Source organism: Eubalaena glacialis, chromosome 7, assembly GCF_028564815.1.
Source record: "Eubalaena glacialis isolate mEubGla1 chromosome 7, mEubGla1.1.hap2.+ XY, whole genome shotgun sequence".
Classification (NCBI taxonomy): Eukaryota; Metazoa; Chordata; class Mammalia; order Artiodactyla; family Balaenidae; genus Eubalaena; species Eubalaena glacialis.
This window is the reverse complement of record NC_083722.1, coordinates 36,032,058-36,050,822: the sequence shown is the minus strand read 5'-3', so window position 1 is coordinate 36,050,822 and position 18,765 is coordinate 36,032,058. Positions and strand designations below refer to the sequence as shown.

Sequence of the window (18,765 nt, the reverse complement as noted above, 5' to 3'; positions counted from 1 at the left end):
GTTAGGAAAACCTCCCATCCTCCAACCTGGGGCCCAGGACCAGGGACAGGCTGGGCCTCAGGAAATGGAAACTCTCCCGATGGCGCATCGGGAGAGTCCTGACTCTGAGGCAGCCCCATTGTGAAACACGGGAGGCAGAAAGGACCAGGACCAGGCCTTCAACACACACATTCTCTCACTCCCCTTCAGCCGGGATGTGATGTTACGCAAGAGCATTTTCCAAGGCTGCTCAGCCCCCTAATACCCACCCAGGCTCTGGCAGCCCTCAACCTTCTTGGGAGCGTGCAGGAACATTTGACACCCAGGCCTGCACAGCGTCAGCTATTCCCCAGCCCTACAAGTCATGACCTCAGTTTCTTAACTGATCAAACGTGAGTAATGCTGTCTCCCCACCAAGTCACAGGGCCATGGGTCCAAAGGCTCAGCAGATGTGAACGTGAAGAGCGTGAAGTAGGTGCACCAGCAAAGCTAGAGATGCCCCTGACTTTGAACTTCTAGTTTCTAAACACCCACTGCTGTTGGGGGTAGGCTTTCCCCCAGCCTCCCGGTGCATTGTGTGTGGCCAGCGGAGGCTCAGAGACAGGAAAGCAAATGCCACCAGATTTCTAAGTCATGCAAGGGTCAGCAGGGGAGCGAGACCCGCTCCTCAAGTGGCTGCATCCTGTCCCCCGGCAGAACCCAGTTTCCCACGAAACACTTTGAGTGGCAGCTGGGGTGGCCACTTCTCAGGCTTGTCCAGGGAGGTCCATTTGCCCTCGCATCTGCTGAAGATGGCCACCTGGCCTGGGCTACTGTGGGCTAAACCAAAGATCTAGCAGTGGGCTTCCAGGATATGGCCTGCCCTCTGCCCCATGGGTCACCTCCCAGGAAGAGCAGGGCGACAAGAGGACAAGATGGGAAGAGGGTTCCCTTCACCTTCCCTCCCACCTCGAGGCTCTGGGCATTCCCCTCTTTGGAGCCATTCCTGCCTGATACACATGCCACATCTGGCCAGACACCAGCCCCCAACACCCCTGTACAGATCTACCCACCTAAGTTAACCCAAGGAAAGATGGGACCAGGGTCCTGGGCAAGCTTTCCTCGCGTTACGCAGCTCGAAGTCAGGTCGACTGATTCCTTACGAATTTGCCAAGCACCGGCCCTGTGCCCTGATGTGGGCGAAATAAGGGAAGAGCAAGACACAGGCCCTGCCCAGGAGGGCCTTGGGTCTAACAAGAGACAGACAGGCAGATGGGAGGAGTTACAATGACAGAGGAAGACAGCACAAGAAAGCGGCAGACAAGCCAAGGCAAGGCCAGGACAGTCCTTGCTAAATACACACTCATCTGAGTCTGATGGGACAGAGCGGGCAGGGCGGTCAGCAGACCCTGGCCAACCCGCGCTTTCTGTGAACCAGACCGGTGGGGATGTTCACCTCAGAGGAGCTTGCAAGTTTCCCGGGGGGTGGGACGGGGCAACCCCCCCTTCGGGTTCTCGGCACATCACCCTCCCCACTCCAAGGCTGCCGGCCAGCTCTGACCTCGCCCACCCCAGAGCAGGATGGAATTTAACTAGGCACCAAGAGAAGCCAGTGTGCCCTTAGGAACCTCAACAGATTCCATCAGCATTCTAGCACTGCCCAAGAGAACTCTCTGTGCTGATGGGACACTATCTGAGCAGTCCCATGTGGCTACTGAGCCCTTGGACTGTGGCCAGTGTGACGGAGGAACTAAATTCAAACTTTATTAATTTCAATTAAAAATTAAACAGCCACAATAGTTAGTAATATCATGTTAAAATAAAATTAATTAGGGACCTGTGGGTGGTAATTACCATACTGATGCAGTCAAACACAACACATCCTACCTAGGCAGGGTCTGCCTTACCCTGGACCCCTGGATTCACCCAAGCCTTGGCTGTGGTCTGCAGCATGCTCTGGGCTCTGAATTACACGCATGGTCCTGGGCTGTCCCAAATCTTTCCTGTGCTTGTGTCTTTTGTCAGTCCAAAAGGCAAGGAGGGCAAAGTCTTCTTGGGCCCCCGCAGCAATCGGAAGAGCTGGATATACACAGAGGCTAAGACAATACTTGTCCGTGGGCCTCTGGAGGATCCCCTCCCTTGTAGGGGACACTGACCCCAACACTGGGGACAGCCCCTGGGACTCCCCCAGCTCTGCCAGGCCTCTCCCGGGGAACCACACTCTCTTCTTGGTGACCATCAGATCGTGTCCAATCTCAAACTTCTTGGTCTGCAGACCGAAAGCCCACCTGGTTTCCCCAGTCTTTGAGACCCTTCCCCTCAAAAGTGTTCAACAGCACTGCTGCCCAGGAAGCCACCCCTCTGGCAGCTAAACTGAAAAATAACACGTTGTTCAGCAATTTCAGAAGCGACACTAGTTTTTGGAGTATGCGCCGTTAGAACCATGTTATTTGTGCTTTGTGTACCTCGCACATTAAAAATAGCCAGTGTAGAAGTGGCTGACGCTATATGCATGCATCTTACCCTTTCAGAAAATTCGATTTCTTTGCTTTAAAAGCAATACAACAGCATTTCGGAAAACTAGGGAAGCAGAGAAAGAAAAGGCATCGATAACCTTGCCTCCAGCTCAGCGCTGCCCGCCTTCTGTTTTCACGTCGAGTTTCAATTATTCAACGCTAACACAGCACCACGCATGAAACTAGAGTCTCCCGCTGCCCTCACCCCCGTCTTGTCTTTGTCTCACTTGAAGTCTGGCTCATAGCTCAGCCCCACTGAGAACACCAAATCGAAGCCCTGGGAACCCACCCCTGCCCCAGGGCCCCAGCAGGTGCCCCTGCTGGTCTGTCTGAGGGTCTCCCACTCCACAGGCCAGAGCCTACCAGGTCACCCAATAAGCAGGGATCAACGCGTGTGCAGTGCAGCGGTGGCCGGGAGCGGAGAGTGTGTACACAGATGGAAACCAGCTTTGGCAAGCGAAAATTTTAAGACACGTACACAGTGACCCCAACACAGAGCTGGTGGAAGAGATGGGGGCTCTGGCCACAGGCAGCACTCAGCCCTGGGGCATTCCAAAAAGAGAGGGCGTGCCAAGACTGAGACCTATGAACTCTGAAGCCCTGGCATCGTGGAGACAGAAACTTCCTAGAGCAGGACCCAAAAGTGCCCCCTCATGACTCGGAAGTTGCCTTGCCCCAGCCCTGGGGAGCCAGCCCTGGGTCCAGACAGGTGCACGCCCGGGGCAGGGGTGTGGGAGGGTAGGGGGGACGCTGACGCACCTCCCCAGGCAACCTATCGACCTGTCCCAACAGAGGACGGAGTGTCCCCACTCATGTGCCCCGTGCACGTGACGGACAGCAGGGTGGGGGGCCGTCCCGGAGTGCTTGCTGGGTTGGGGTAGAATCTGGCCAGGCATGGCCCCCATGGAAGGGCCCGGGGCAGGAGTTTTCCAGATTGGAGGTGGGCGCTGGTAGTCCTATCTTTGGATTTTGGGGGCTGGTGGGACAGAGGCCAAAGGAGAGAGAGACACAGCTTCACGGTTCGGATGTTCATTAATCATTACCCTCCTACACAGTGTGAGGTTTGGGATCCAATGGGGCACAGTCGAGGGCCTCATGGGAGGGGGAAGGACTGCAGACAAGGCACAAACCCCAGTGCAATGTGCTCTGACGTGGGGGAGAAGGAGGTGCCCAGAGAATGATGGGGCTCAAAAGAAGGCCACCTCCAGGGTCAGGGGAGCCTTCCCTGGCGGCCCCAGCCTATGGCAACGTTTCTACCTTGGAGCACACGAGTCCCCTACAACATGCTGCACCCCTGTTTAATAATCCCTCATATACACCGCAGGGCCCGGCCCCAACCTCAAAGATAAGGATAATGTCTGATACGTCTCATAATTCCCACAACCTTGAACCAGCACTGGGCATACAGCTAGCGCTAAGAGTCTAATTGGCCTTAGTGAACAAGTCCCTGGCTCAGAGAGGGGCAGTGACCTGGCCTAGTCACACAGCAAGTCAGCTGAGCCAGGCCCAGGACCTGGCTCTGTCTTCCAATCCCCAGTCCCTGGGCCACTCATCAGTAGCTCTCAGGGCTGCGGCTGGAGTTTGGGGGATGGGGTGTTGAAAAGCTGATAATCAGGACACCCTCCCTTTTCCTGCTCCCCGGGGGGTGCTGACAAGACATTACTGCATCAGCGTGCTCTGCTCAGCCCACTCAGCACTATCCCTCAGCCAGAGGCAGCCCTTCCACAGGCAGCCCTTCCACCCGCGGCTCCAAAGCGGGCGGGATGCTGAGGAGGGGAGGGCACCCTTCCAAAGCCAACACGGCCAGGATGCATTCCTCGACCCGGGAGACAAGAGTTTTATTTGAACAGGAGCTATGGGGAGGGGAGGGGGCTGCCGCTCTTTCTCCTCCAGTGGGTCTGAACAGGTGCCATCCTGTACCCGGGGGCATGGGAGGAACGAGAACCTTGCATTAGACTCAAGGAGCACCCAAGCCAAAAATCAACATTCAAGTCCGTGAAGGGCCTGCCCCGGGGTCCTCAGCATGCTACAAAATAGCCAGTCTGTCCCCAGTCATGCAGGCAGATCTGAGCAGCGCTTACACCCCAGGAGAAAGGCAAGACGAAAGCTGTTCCCTCCCAAGGTGCAGACCACAGCGCTGCTAGGGGTTAGCCCTGGGGAAGCCAAGTCAGGGACGTGTCACAAGTGTGGGTTTAGCTGCTGGGGCGGTAGCAGGTAATGTGCAGACTCAGACAGGAACCCTATAGCCGAGAGGCAAATTAAACTGCACCTTACTACTCCAGGTCTTTGATTCTTTCTCGAGAGCTCGGTCTCTGGGTCCCCTGACCCACAAATCCTGCAGTGAAGGGTCAGAGCCTGACAGGTCCGTAAGGATGCCAGGGGAACAGGCTGGAGGGCAGGGATGGAGCTGATGGCCTCCACCCTGAGCTGCGGCACCTACTTACCTAATGCAGGTTTGTCCTGCTTTAAAACTTTTCACACTGAGAATAGCAAACAAACCTATATATGGCCACTGTGGTCAGGAAACAGCAGTGTCAGAAGCCACAAAAGCTGAAGAGAGCAGTTCTCAGCAAAGGGTCAGTAAGCATGCACAGCCCACTTCCGGGGAGCTGGAGCCAACAGGGCCCAAGGAGAAAACCCAGTCTCTGGGAGGGGCTGGTGGCCCAGCACAGGGGAAAGCAAGTGCTGATTTAGGACGCCACGGGGTCTAAGTGGGGCAGGGCTCTGGCTCTGGACCCAGAAGGCCTGGGTCCAGACCACTAACTAGCTGTGTGACCTTGAATTAACTTATTCGCCTCAGTTGCCTTATCTGCAAAATGAGTTTCCATGTTGTCTATGGTCCCACTGCTGGGAGTCCCCGGGGTGTGGGATGGACCCCACCTGCCTTTCCTTCACCAGGTGCCAGCTGCAGTCACTGCTGTGGTCTGACTGCTGGGACACCTCCCTCTGCTCCACCTGCAGGGTGACTTATGTTATCAGTGGACATAGACCTGAGTTCTTGGTAAAAGTTGAAACCTGCTGTGAGTGTGCAGGGTTTTAGAACGCCTCCCCACCCTCAGGGCATGGCCTCCTGTCTGTAGCTGGGATCAAGGGTAGGGCTCCAGACAGAGGCAAGTCCACACAGGGAACAGAGTCCAAATCACTTGGGCTGCTGCAAGGACTTTGGCTCTGAGTCTGGGGGAGAAGCCATGGAGGGTTTTCTGAGTCGAGGGTCCCAATCTCACTCTATCAGGATCCCTGACTGCCGTGGCAGTAACTGACTACCTTTCACCTCCTGTGGCCTCTGCTTCCAGGAAGCCTTCCCTAACTGCCCCACTTAGCTCTACCTACTCCTTTACTGTACTTTCCCCGGCCCTGGTGAGCACAGTAACCTTGGAAAAGTTACATAACCTCCCGAGGTCTAGGCCTTGGCTCCAGGGCTGTAAAGGGAGGCTAGTTAGATAACCACTAAGCTCCCTTCAGCCTCACATTTTATGATTTGCTGCCAGGAGCGGCACCCAGAGCCTGACTCTCCTCCCCCATCCCTGCCAGCCTCCAAGAAACCAGCCAACAACAGCTCCTTGGGCTCAGACACTTGGGGAGCAGCGTCCTGTGATGGGGAAACTCCCTGGGGAGGCATCAGACTATTTCTGCCCCAGGCTCTGAAGGGCCCAGAAAAAATCCTTTTTTCTGAGCCTATGGTTGACCACAATTTCAACCTTTGCCTCTTATTTCAGAAAAACTCACTAGTGGGTGGGAAAGCTGGCACTCAAGGAAAGGATGTGCTGGGGCAATTTAGGAAATCAGGCCAGTTTAGCGTAAGTGAAATAAGTGCTCTGCACCCTAACACACATCAAGATTCTGATTTAAAGGCTGTTCAAAAGGGGATTAGAGGTAGGGTAACAAACGGCTTGGCGAAGAAAGGCTCTGGACCTGGGCAAGCAGAGCTAGTTTAACCTAAGCTTGGTTCTAGAGACAGTCTGTCCCAGCTTCTCACCAGGCCTGTTTTCCCATAGAGCAAAAGGGATGACATTTCACTGCCAGACCTCACAGAGGGCACAAGAAGGCACTTTAGGTGAGTGGGTCTGCAGAGACCCATGGTAAGGCCAAGGGTGGGGATCTGGGGAGGGTGCAAAGCCTGGGTATCTGCATGCCCGTTAGAGGTCACCCAGGTGCTGCAGGCAACATTCCTGCTCCATCCCCTGGTGCCAACGTCCCTAGTCAGCTCTGCCCCAAGGGGTGGGCCATGGGGTAGAAAAGGCCTAATGCATGCAGGCTGCAGTCATGCCCAAGGGCCAGGAACATGCCCTTCTCCCCTACAAACAACCTGGCCTTCCTCCTGCTCCTCCCCCTCCCCCACCCCCGCGTGCCCTCGTGGTTTCTGCGGTACGTGGTCTGAGGACATTCCCTGACAGGCAGGGGCGGCTCGTCCTCCTTACAGCAGGTCTCAAAACAGGCCTGGGCACATGGCATGTGCTTGGTAAATATCTGCACAAAGGACTGGGTCTCTGCTCTTTCTCAAGTTCCTTGAAAGCAGAAACCACCTACCCTGGGGAGGACAGGCCTGCTAGGCGTGCTCACGCAGACGGGCCTTGTTCATCCCAGGGGAAAGGCGTAAGGGGACGCCTGGAGATGAACAGACCCAGAGAGGCAGAGCTGTTTGTTCTGTAAAGTCCCTCAAAAGGGAGAAGATAACCTTGAGCTGGTCTTAAAGGTGAACTCGGAGAGCGCCTTCCTCTTGTGTTCTGCTGTGGTCTTCGCGCCCAGAGAGACAGATACCATCACTCCTACTTTCTGATGAAGCCAGGGGCTCAGGGTGCAGCTTGCAAAGGCGGTGTGACTTTAAAGCCTGTGGCTGACCACCAGGCAACTTGGCCCCGCCTCATGCGGCTGGAAGGAGGAAATGGGCGTAAATTTTGATAAAGCCACTCCCCTTCTGTTCTCTGGGGCCAGAGCCCGGCCTGGCTCAATTCAGCCAGGTAACCACCTTGACCTTGCAGGAGGCTGGGCCCCTCATGACTAGACTCCAACCCAAAGGTCCACATGATTCTTGGCCTCCCCGTCCGAGCCAGGCACACCGCTGGGCACCCGGGGGCCCAACAGACACGTTCTGAGCAAGTCACTTACTGAGCTAGGAACTGGGTAGGGAGACATGGCCCTGCCCACACAGGGCTCCTGCAGTCTAGCTGGGCCTAATTTAACAGGCTCTCCAAGCCTTCTTGAATGAAAGGCTGAACTTACGCCCAAGAAGCAGAGTCCAGAGAGGTGAAATCTGACCAGGGTCACACAGCACAAACCAGTACTGTGGGGAGAATCAGAATCCATGTTAGAATCAGCTTTTCCCTGCACAGTGGTTCAGATAAGGGTTTCCCAGCCCCAGCTCCAGCCCCAAGCACTGGTCACACAGACAAAGGGAGGGGCTCCGCTGTGTCCTCCCCAGCTGCTGTGGCCTACAAGACCCCTGGCAACCCACAGGGCCAGCCACCAGGCTACAGGAACAGCCAAGCTGGCCCTGTCCCCCAGGTAAGCCCCTCCCCGCACAGCTTCTAGCCTAGCCTGGGGGCAAGCCTCTCCCTAATGGGAGGTGTCAGCTAGGGAACCTTAGCCAGATTACAGTGGCCATGGGAGGTGACAACAGCCAGAAGTACACAATACTGCCTAAATAGTTCGGCAGGAAACCCAAATATTTAGCTAGGAGGGGAAAAACAGAATGGACACTTCAAAGCCAATCCAAGGGACCTGGCCAGCAAGGGCCTATTGAGAGGGAAGATGGGTGGTGTCTAGACCCAGGGAGGGCACAACTCTGACCCCACATCCTGTGTGACCACCCTCCAGGGACGACACCCATGAGGCCATCTGGACCCAGGAATCCTCCGGAAGGGAAGAGGTTTAACAAACGCCTGGGATAAGCCGGGACTGAGCAGAGAAAGCCTTGTCCCCTTTCTGCAGAGGAGGGAGCAGGGCTCTGCTGGAAGGGAAGAGGAAATACACCTTCCACTGAGGGAGGGGGTGGGTGAATGTGCAGGAAATGGAAAATGGTGGGGACTCCACCAGGAGTTTTGGTGGGTTTTATCATCTGTGTCTCCATCTCCAGATTGGGAGCTCAATATACTGTGGGGCTTGAACTGGGCATCAGGAACAGCACCACCCCACCCCCGACCCCAGAGAGATGGGGTGTCAGAGAACAGCTAACACATAGCAAATCACCAGTTGCATGTGTCAGGCACTCAGTCAAATGTGTTTATGTGGATTCTGCAGGCATGAGGGCAATACTGAACTATTGTCCCATTTCACAGACTAGGAGACTGACTTGCTCAAGGCCCCAAGGCTAAGTAATCAGCCAATCACACAGAGAACCACCCAATGCAACCTAAGGCTCTGAAGACACCACTTTCCCACCTCTAGGTCTTTGCTCCTTGTTTTTGCCACCTTTCCGGGCTCACATCGAGCAGAATGGTTCAGAGTGTGGGCTCTGGGTTCAAATCCACATTCTTCCACTTCCTAGCTGTACAGCCTCGGGCAAATGAGTGAACTTGAACCATCCATTCTGTTGCTCCTGCCCTGAGGTGGTGCTGGTAAGAGTACCTCCAGCAAAGGGTTGCTGTGAGGATTATGAAACGATGCACATAAACAGTTCCCACTGCCTGTGGTGAAGCAAGTGCTCAGTAACCGTTAGCTGGAATCACCCCCACCTCCGGCCCCCAATCCCTGCCCACTCCCATCACTTCTACCTCCTGGCTCTACCTCCACTCCTGGTCAGGCCCCAAGGCTCTGCAAGGAAGGGTGAATTTTAGCCTCTGGCTAGCCATGTAGCCCTGGGCAAACCCCCTGGCCTCGGTTTCCTAGACAATGGGCAGAGAAGTAACACCTAACCCACAGGACAGGTTCAACAGGTAAAGAACCAGCCTGGCGCGTGGGAGGTACTCAGCAGAGAGCTCCCAGGGGCTGCAGCTCACACCACTCATCCCTCCTGGCTGCCTCAAATTCCCCCTTCTTTAAGTTCGAGAGCAGAAATTAATCTCTCAACAGTACATGCTTGGAACCTCCAGGTGTACCTACCAACGTCAGGTAGAAGCTCCTCACCTGTCTTTCTCTAGAGTAGGGGCTCTCTGAGGGCAGGGGCTATGTTTTGTTCAGAGCCAGATGCCCCACAGGCCACAGGGTTCTACAGGCCTCAGGAAACAGGAACCGAATCCTCTGAGGCCCTCTGACCCTCGTCCATCTCTCCAGCCTCACCATATGCAACCCATCACTGGGCACCAGGACTACATTTTTCCTCATTTCACCACTGTGGCCCTGTTTCTCTCCCCAGCTAGACTGAGCTCCCGAGGGCTAAAGCCCCACCTGATTTCTGAGGCTTCAGTGCACACAGAAGTGACAGCTGGCAGGGAGGGACCCCTCTGTGATCCCCTAACTTTGCCCAGGTCTCTGAGGTTTGGGGGCCAGATTAACTGCTCACAAAAAGCCGAGATGCCTCAGGCAGCTATACAGAGCTGGAGCACACTACCCCCACTGTTACCTAAAGGAGCAACAAAGGTATAATCTGGGAAGGTCATCAAATGGAGGGGACCCAGACCTGGACCTCCCAAGGGGCTCATGGAAGGAAGATGGAGGTACCCTAACTGCAAGCTGGGTGTGAGGGAGTGTGGGTGGGCTCTTTTGGGGGAGGTGCTGTGAGCTCTGTGGGCTTTGGGGGAAAGACCCACACTCCAACACATTGGAAGGAGAAAGGAAGGAGGCATCCTTATCAGAACACCCATAGGGTAAAAGGATCAGCCCACAGAAACAGCCGTTAATTTAGAGTAGACTACTCTACTTCTTTTAAGTTGCAAACAGCTGTGAAGGAAGAGGAAACTTTCTGAAATGCTGTTCACTCCCCGACTTGAAAATTGCAAAAATTTGGTGAGTTCAAATTCTTTGGCTAAACCCAGAGAGCTTCGTCATCTGGCCCTCACCCCTCTGCCCCCTGGCTGCAGTACAGGACCATCATGCAGTTTTACACCTCCCTGAGGGCTGCGGTGAAGAAAGATCCACCATCTTATCTTCCCTTCTCTCTCTAGCTTTTTAAAAAGGTGGCTGATATATACCTAGAAGTGGAATTGCTGGATCATATGGTAGTTCTATTTTTAATTTTTTAAGGAACCTCTCTACGGTCTTCCGTAGTGGTTGCACCATTTTACACAAAAAGACAAATACTGTATGATTCCACTTATAAGATACCTAAAGTAGTCAACTTCACGGAAACAGAAAGTAGAATGGTAGTTATCAGGGCCTGGGGAGAGGGGGAAAGGGGAGTTGTTTAACAGGTCTAGAGTTTCAGTTTTGCAAGTTGAAAAAATTTTGGAGATCTGTTTCACAATAATGTGAATATACGTAACACTACTGAACAGCACTCAAAAAAGGTGAAGAGGGTAAACTTTGTTACGTATTTTTTACTATAATAAAAAAAAAAAAGTCAGTTGACCTTTCTCTTGCTCTAAGAAGGTCTGCCTGACTGTATGCTCACTACACTTGTGTGTGGATGGCCCCATCACATAGTAGGGGCATCTAGGAGGTGAGTGGTAGCAGCAGCTAACGCGTGGTGAGCCTTGCCACGTGCCAAGCACTGATCTAAGCAACCTGTGAGGGTGATATGGCGGCATGACCCAGTGCTTGGATGGTGACTCTTTCAGCAACAGGAAGGGGCCTGCAGTAGCGAGGCAAGTGGCACGTGGACAAAGACCCCTGCGGAGGGCAGCACGTCCTTTTATCCATGTCAGCCCACCCTTGTGGGGAGGACCGACAGGTCGGGGCTCCTCCACTTATTCCAGGGGTCCAGAGGGACTCTCAGCAAAATCTCCAAGGGGATTCACCTCTACCTTCTCCACTCCCCAAAAGGAACATCAGGAGGTGAACCTGTTTCACATGCCTACCTCACCTGACCTCTCTATATCACCCCAGTTCAGGGCAATCAAGTGGTTCCTGAGGTACCACTCAGATCTAGCATCTCAATTTGTACAAAGACTCTCTTGGGGGTTCTGTCTCAGGAGCCCGGCTTCCCTGTTCCCCAAAGCCTGGTACTTCCCTGCCCCCCACTCCCCCCACCCCACAGACATAAAGAGTTCAGAGGCTGAGGCCAATCTAACAGCAAACAACCAAGTTCAAGATGAAAGCTCTTGGCCTGAGGTCAGAGCCAGCCAAGCACAGCATCCAAAACCAGAGGATTGTGTTTCTTTTAAACGCCAGACTATAAATAGAGCAAAACCTGAGGAAAATACTTAGAAGCAGCAGTCATCACCTCCCTTACACCCCCTCCTATAGGACTCCCCCGACCCCCACTAGAACATTTCAACACTTGCTAATCTCTACCCTCAATAAGCCTCTATTACCGTGCCATCTGTAATCATCCTAAGGACTCTAGTAAAACTCAAAACGATTCAATAAAAATTCACCTTAACTGTTAAAACTAACCAGCGTAGTTAACTAAAGCAGATTTATCGATTTGAGAATTTTTTTGTTTTGGCTGCCCTCAACTTTGAGCGGAACATAAATAAGAAAATGAGCCTTTAGGAAGGAACGTCTTTCTTCTATTTCCTTTCAAAAATCCAACTTCTCCACTTTCCATTTCTGCAGTCCTAGACAGTGAGAGTTCAATTTCAAATGAATGACCCAGAGGCCTCCGTGATTCTGGATAATCAAAAGATCTATTGTGTTCCCTTTACACACAAAGGCAGTTAAGTGGACCAGTGCGCTTTCCAATTTCCAGCAAGGTTTGAAACAAAAGAGGTTTTCATGTTAACCCTCGGTTCCCCCCAAAATTCAAGTCATGTGCCCAGTATGAGCATATTGGTCAGATGTAATTTTACTACATGATCCATAGTTATATTTTTTTTAATTTTAGGAGGAGGATTGGTGTTAATAACAGGATGTCAGAACCTCAAAATTGGAATTAGCCTTATTACTATGCACTGGAACATGTGTAGGGGAGTACGAAGGGCCCAGAAAATAAAAGGAGAGAGGTCTGGCACACATGGAAAACCTCAGAATAGGACAATGCAGGTTAGAGGCCAGCAGGATCCAAAAGGCTTCCGGGAACGGGTCAGCTACATGAGCAGTCTAAGAAAACCCAATTAGGGATGGGGTGTGCCAGCGAAAGGCAGGGCTTGGGGCGACCCCTACCACACCCCGAAAGGAGAAGTGGGGTGGGGTGGCCTGCTGCTTATTTCAGTAAGGGAGGAGGTGCTGGCTCAGCCAGGCACAACACAGGAGACGCCTGCGTGCCCAGGCCTGTTCTAGGGGAAAGAGAAAAGAGAATTTCCCAGCAGACCAGAGTCCAGCTGAACCAATTTACTAAGCTCACTGACAGACCAACCGTTCAACAGCTTCATATGCCTAAGGGGGAGGGCAAGGGTGTACGAGAAGCAGGCTCTGGAGGCAGACTGCCTGGGTCCTACCCCAGCCTGTGCCCTCCTGGTAACTCCCCTGAGCTTCGGTTTCCTTACCTGAACACGTAAGGGTGCTGTAAAGAGTACCCGACTAATGCAGGTAAAGCACCTAGCAAGTTGCCCTAGTCAACGTGTCCTCAGTGTGTGCAGCAGCGGGAGGCTCACACTCCTCAGTTTCACCTATACACACCCAATGCCTAATGCTTCCACTTTACTTGACCCTCACCACACCCCCATTTTGCAGATGGGGAAAGAGAGGCAAAGGTAAATGGTCTGATGGGTAAATGGCCAAGTCGGATGGCAAAACCAGCCTGTGCCCTCTCTCATAAAATGCCGATTACCGCCTACAGCGCCCAACACGCTAGGCGCTTGGTCAATGCCAAATCCCCTTGTGGGAGCCTCTGCAATTTAGGAAGAGGCTGGGGGAGCGGGTCACCAACACCTGGATGAGCAGTCTTGAGAGCAAGGGTTCAGGATGGTTCTGAAGGCAGGAAGGAGGGGCGACCACGTGGTCCGAGGCCAATGGGGTGCTGAGCCTTTGAAAGTCAGCCTCCGCCCCAGTTCAACCACAGCATGAACAGGGAGGAAGCACCTGACAACTCAGGGACTATTTCCAAAGATCTAAAGAAAGGTGCCTTAACCTTCTTTCTCACGCCTTTGAAAGTACACACACAACTTCCACTCTAAGAAAAACCCCAACCCAGGCTGCACCCCACCCCCTTCCAACAGCTTTTCCCGGGGGTGGGCCCCTACCCCAGGAATTCCCAACTGAGGAACTTTTTTTAGGATTACAAAGGTGATTATTCAGAACCTGATAAAACACAGAACTCGGTGGAAAATGCAGGAGCAGCCAGATGGGAAAGAAGATTTTTGAGTTTTCATTTTTCCTTAAACCAATTTCCTGTGGCCTGAAGCAGTGCCCCAAGTCCCAGATCAGCAAGCAAAGCCAGGCAGGTTTCTGCAGACTGGAAGTGATGCTAGCGAAATGCTTCCACTGGTCCATTCTCATTTCTGGGGTTTTTCCTATGAAGGGAGGGGATTCGCCAAGTTGCAGATGGCTTGAGAGGTTGGCTGGGGATGGGGACAGGCCTGTCCATAATCACCTCCAAATCAGACTGGCCTGATGCCCAAATCCTTTTCCTAAAGCTACCTGCCGGCTTTAGGGGGGTAATCGCTGGCGGGTTTAAAAGGACCTCAAAATAGCAGGCATCTTGCTTTCTCCTTAAGAAAGCTTAAGACACCTTAAGAAAACTGCCTAACCTCCAAAGCTATAACCACCAGCTGCACCCGGCTGCCTCACCCCGACCCCCCCTCCTTTTCCCTTCTCCTCATGTTTTGAAGTTTATTTTCCCACATTCAGCCTTGAATTCTTTCCTTCCTTCCCCTGCAGTAGCGGAGAAGCAGCAAAGAGGCAAACACTTCGAGGGCAGCTCGATTCTTTATCATCCCCGCCTGCCTTCTTCCCCCTCTAAACAAAGCCCTGGAGCCAAGTAAACAACAACGCGTTCTCCAGAGGAATTGTTTCCTCAAGGGAAATTATAAAGTGACCCTCCCTCCCCAACACACACACACACAGGGCAGACACCCATCCCAAGGAAGGCGGAGCTGCCCAGAACTCATGCTCTCAGGAGTGAAACCACCCCACTCCCTTCTGAAGCTCATACTCCCACCAACCTCACCTACCAACGGCCCCCCGCCCTGGGAACTGCTCCCGGACAGGAGAGACCCCACTAAAATCCAACACCCAACCTTCTGGCCTAAACCTCCCCTTCCCCTGGCTCCTAAGAGGACAAGTCTTTATTTGCCCGGCTGCTAGCAGGCACCTATATGCTCACCTGTGGGAATGTCTGTCGATTTGGGGACAAAAAGGGGGTACCACAGACAAGATATCTTCACATTTGTTCCCATTTTACATACGGGCTGTTGAGGCCAGAAAAATGAGAGACAACTACACAGCCATAACGGATTGGAGAGCCGCAGTAGTTTAAATATTGTTTCTCATCAAACTTCCTTTCTGGCATCTTTTACCCCAAGAGAAATGTAACACCTTGGACAGTATCTCTACTCCACCTCACAACCTAGAGCCCTCACGGGCTCTTACCCAGGTCTGGTCGTTCCACTGGAGGGAGGCCATCACTGCAGGCCAAGAAGCGTGAATGGGTGAGGCCAAAACCTTCGAGAAACTGGGGTAGAGGTCTTCGATCCCCAAACAAGCCCCACAGTTTATCCACGTGAGATCAATGCCATCTATAGGGCATATGAACCAATGCCAACATGGAGGAGAAACTCTCCCACCACCTCCCATTCTATACAACCTCTCTGCCCGCCGCCCCACCCCCATCCCGCCCCGTTCCCCGAAAAGGGACTCTCCGGGTGTTGTTCTTTTGTTCAACCTGTTACTTTCACAAAGTTGAACTCCAAGCCCTTCGGGGATGTCTCCGCGAGATAAGCTTTACCGGAAGCCTGCGCGCGTCCCCAGCATTCCAGCCACCAGCCCGCATCCCGGGGGCTCAGGCCCGACAGAGCCCCGGACTCCCCCTCCCGAGCCCTGCGGGGGCAGGGGAGCCTCGCGCCACTCCGCCGGGCTGGTGAAGAAAAGCCGAAAAAAGCCGGCCGGGTGCCGCACTTGGCCCCGGAGCTGGGAGGTAGAGACGCGAGGAGGTGGCACCCGGCGTGTCTCCCGAACTCTGGGAGCGTCTCCAAGGGAAGACAAACGCCTTTATCCGCCCCATAGCCTCCTCCAACCAGGGAGGTACCCGCACACCCACACCGAGCCACTGCGGGCCCTGGTTCACCCGGGGGTCAAGCCTAAGTTCTTCCCTCCGGACAAACTGGGTTCCAAAGTCTCCGCGCGCGTGGGAGACTCCTGCGCCCACGGGTGAACGGCAGATTCCAGCAGTCAGACTCATGGGGAGACATCCTCTCCGGTCACCCCGGGACCACCCACAGGGAGTGAGGGTCATCCAAAGCTGCGAGGCGCTCCCCTTCAGCACTCCTAAACCGCCAGCTCACCTGCAGAATCTTGTCCAGGCCCTCCTGGCCCAGGCACGGGAACTCCTTGAGCAGATGCAGTTTCTGCGTATAGTAGTTTTTCTTGGCCTCTTTCCAATGCGGCTCCTCCAGCACCTCGAAGATCGCCGCCCCGATGGCCAGGTAGAAGATGATGGCCGAGGTGAGCAGAGGGCCCCGGTCCACCATGGCTCCCGAGAAGCCACCTCCTGGAGAATGAGAATGCCTCCGCTAACCCCAGCGGCTCCCGGTCCCACCCGCCCTTCAGCCTCTGGAAACAGCTGTTTGAATTTGGAGCTCCGCATGCGCAGTGCCCCGTTCAACCCGGCGCCGCTCCACCGACACAGTTGCTCCTGCAAGTTGGCCCACCGAGCGCAGGGAACCGTGCGGGACCTCCTCACGCGGGCCAGAGGTGGGCGGACACCAAGGGGGCCGAGGGCGCACCCTGGACCGCGGGGGCTGAAGCAGCTGGGTGAACCCAAGGCCGAACTCCCGGAGACACGTGTGCCGCTTCTCTGCGCGCCACACAGTGTGCGCCGCGCCCGCCTCCGCGCGCCTCTTTAACCCGGGCCTGTTGCGCTCTGCCCGTGGAGGAGGGGCCCGCTGAGGGCCCGCCCCCGTGCAGGCCCCGCCCCGTTCAGGCCCCGCGGCTGGTCCCAGAGTTACCGCTAGGTGCGCGCTGGAACCAGTTGCGGACCATGTTCGCTCCCCAGGGCCGCCGCCAGGGTAGGCTACGCGCCCCGCATGCCCGGAGGGGTTGTGGTCTCTTGGACTCACGTTTCTTACTAGTGCTGGTGTATTAACTAAAATGAGTGTGTACCTAATGACTGGGGTCCGGAAGTTATTGGTATTGTTATTTTCATTGTAAGCCAATTTTCATTTATTGATGTTTCTGCCAAGAAAGCTTGATTCTCAGTCTTTCTGTCTCACACACCTTCCTGTAAGACTGGGGAAAGGACATTAGAAAGGGACTGGAAAAAGTCAGAGGATATCAGGAACTAAACCAGTCACAAAAGTGTGACTCCTTCCTCTCACCCCAGTCTCACCTGCCCTGGTGAACATCTGAGAAAGAGCAGTCAGAGACAGCACTGTTCATATCCCTCCCCACAAACACACTGCAATTCTACAGGAAACACTTGATGTCTTTCATACTCCCAAGCATATTTAAAATTGCAAACACCCTGCCCCAGACACATAAACACACACACTCACATACACACACACTCCTTATCCCCCTTGTTGGTCTTATTTTCCTCCTGGCAATAAATTCCTCTAATATAAAACACTAAAATGATGACAGCTGGGGGATGGAGTCTGGATTGTTTGATGACATATCCCCAGTGCTTGTTATATAGCAAACACTCAAACATTTGTGCAATGGAGTGAATAAATTTATGAATTTGTCAAAAACATATTTGTCAAAAGCACACACCCAATGGAAGTCCTAACCAGAGCACTTAGGCAAGAAAAAGAAATAAAAGACATCCAAACTGGAAAAAAAAGAAGTAAAATTGTCCCTATTTGCAGATGACATGATATTATATATAGAAAACCCTAAAGATCCCACCAAAAAACTGCTAGAACTAATTAACAAATTTAGTAAGGTTGCAGGATACAAAATCAATATACAAAATATGTTGTGTTTCCATACACTAATAATGAACTATCAGAAAGGGAAATAAAGAAAACAATTCTATTTATTGCATCAAAAAGAATAAAATACCTAGGAGTAAACTTAACCAATAGGGTGAAAGACATGTACACTGAAAACTGTAAGACATTGATGAAAGAAACTGAAGAAGACACAGTTAAATGGAAAGATATCCTGTGCTCATGGATTGGAACAATTAATATTGTTAAAATTTCCGTAGTACTGAAAGCAATCTCCAGATTCAATGCAATCCCTACTGAAATTCCAATGGCATTTTCCACAGAAATAGAACAATCCTAAAATTTGTATGTAACCACAAAAGACCCAGAATAGGCAAAGCAATCTTAAGAAAGAAGAACAAAGCTGGAGGCAACACACTTCCTGATTTCAAACTATATTACAAAGCTATAGTAATCAAAACAGTAAATTATTGGCATTAAAAACAACTTATGAATCAATGGAACAGAAAAGAGAGCCCAGAAATAAACCCACAAAATTAACATGGTCAATTAATTTACAACAAAGGAGTCAAGAATATACAATGGGGAAAGGATAGTCTCTTCAATAAATAGTGTTGGGGAAACTGGACAGCCACATGCAAAAGAATGAAACTAGACTACTATCTTATACCATACACAAAGATTAACTCAAAATGGATTAAAGATTTGAATATAAGACCTGAAACCATAAAACTCCTAGAAGAAGACATAAGTGGTAAGCTCCTTGACATCAGGTCATAATTTTTTGGATCTGACTCCAAAAGCCGAGGCAGCAAAAGCAAGAATAAACAAGTGGGACTACATCAAACTAAAATGTTTCTGCACAGCAAAGGAGATCATCAACAATGAAAAGGCAACTTTTTGAATCAAGAAAATGTTTGCAAATCATGTATCTGATTTGGAGTTAATATCCAAAATATATAAAGAACTCATACAATTCAATATCAACAAAAACAAACAATTCAGTTAAAAAGTGGACAGAGGATCTGAATAGACATTGTTCCAAAGAAGACATACAGATGGCCAACAGGTACGTGAAAAGATGCTTAACATCACTAATCATTAGAGAAATGCAAATCAAAACCACAGTGAGATATCACCTCACACCTGTCAGAGTGGCTATCATCAAAAAGACAACAAATAACAAGTGTTGGCCAGTATGTGGATAAAAGGGAACCCTGTGCACTGTTGATAGGAATGTAAATTGATGCAGCCACTGTGGAAGACAG

General features: G+C 52.3%; 1 protein-coding gene across 1 annotated transcript in view; it reads right to left on the bottom strand.

Moving 5' to 3' along the window:
* KCNK5 (potassium two pore domain channel subfamily K member 5) overlaps positions 1–16,426 on the bottom strand; it is a 36,587-nt gene extending 20,161 nt beyond the window's left edge. Inside the window, exon 1 of the mRNA XM_061196274.1 lies at positions 15,890–16,426. Coding sequence (XP_061052257.1) covers positions 15,890–16,075 — 186 coding nt within the window. The 5' untranslated portion in view covers positions 16,076–16,426. The remainder of the gene's footprint in view (positions 1–15,889) is intronic.
* Positions 16,427–18,765: the final 2,339 nt, after the last annotated feature.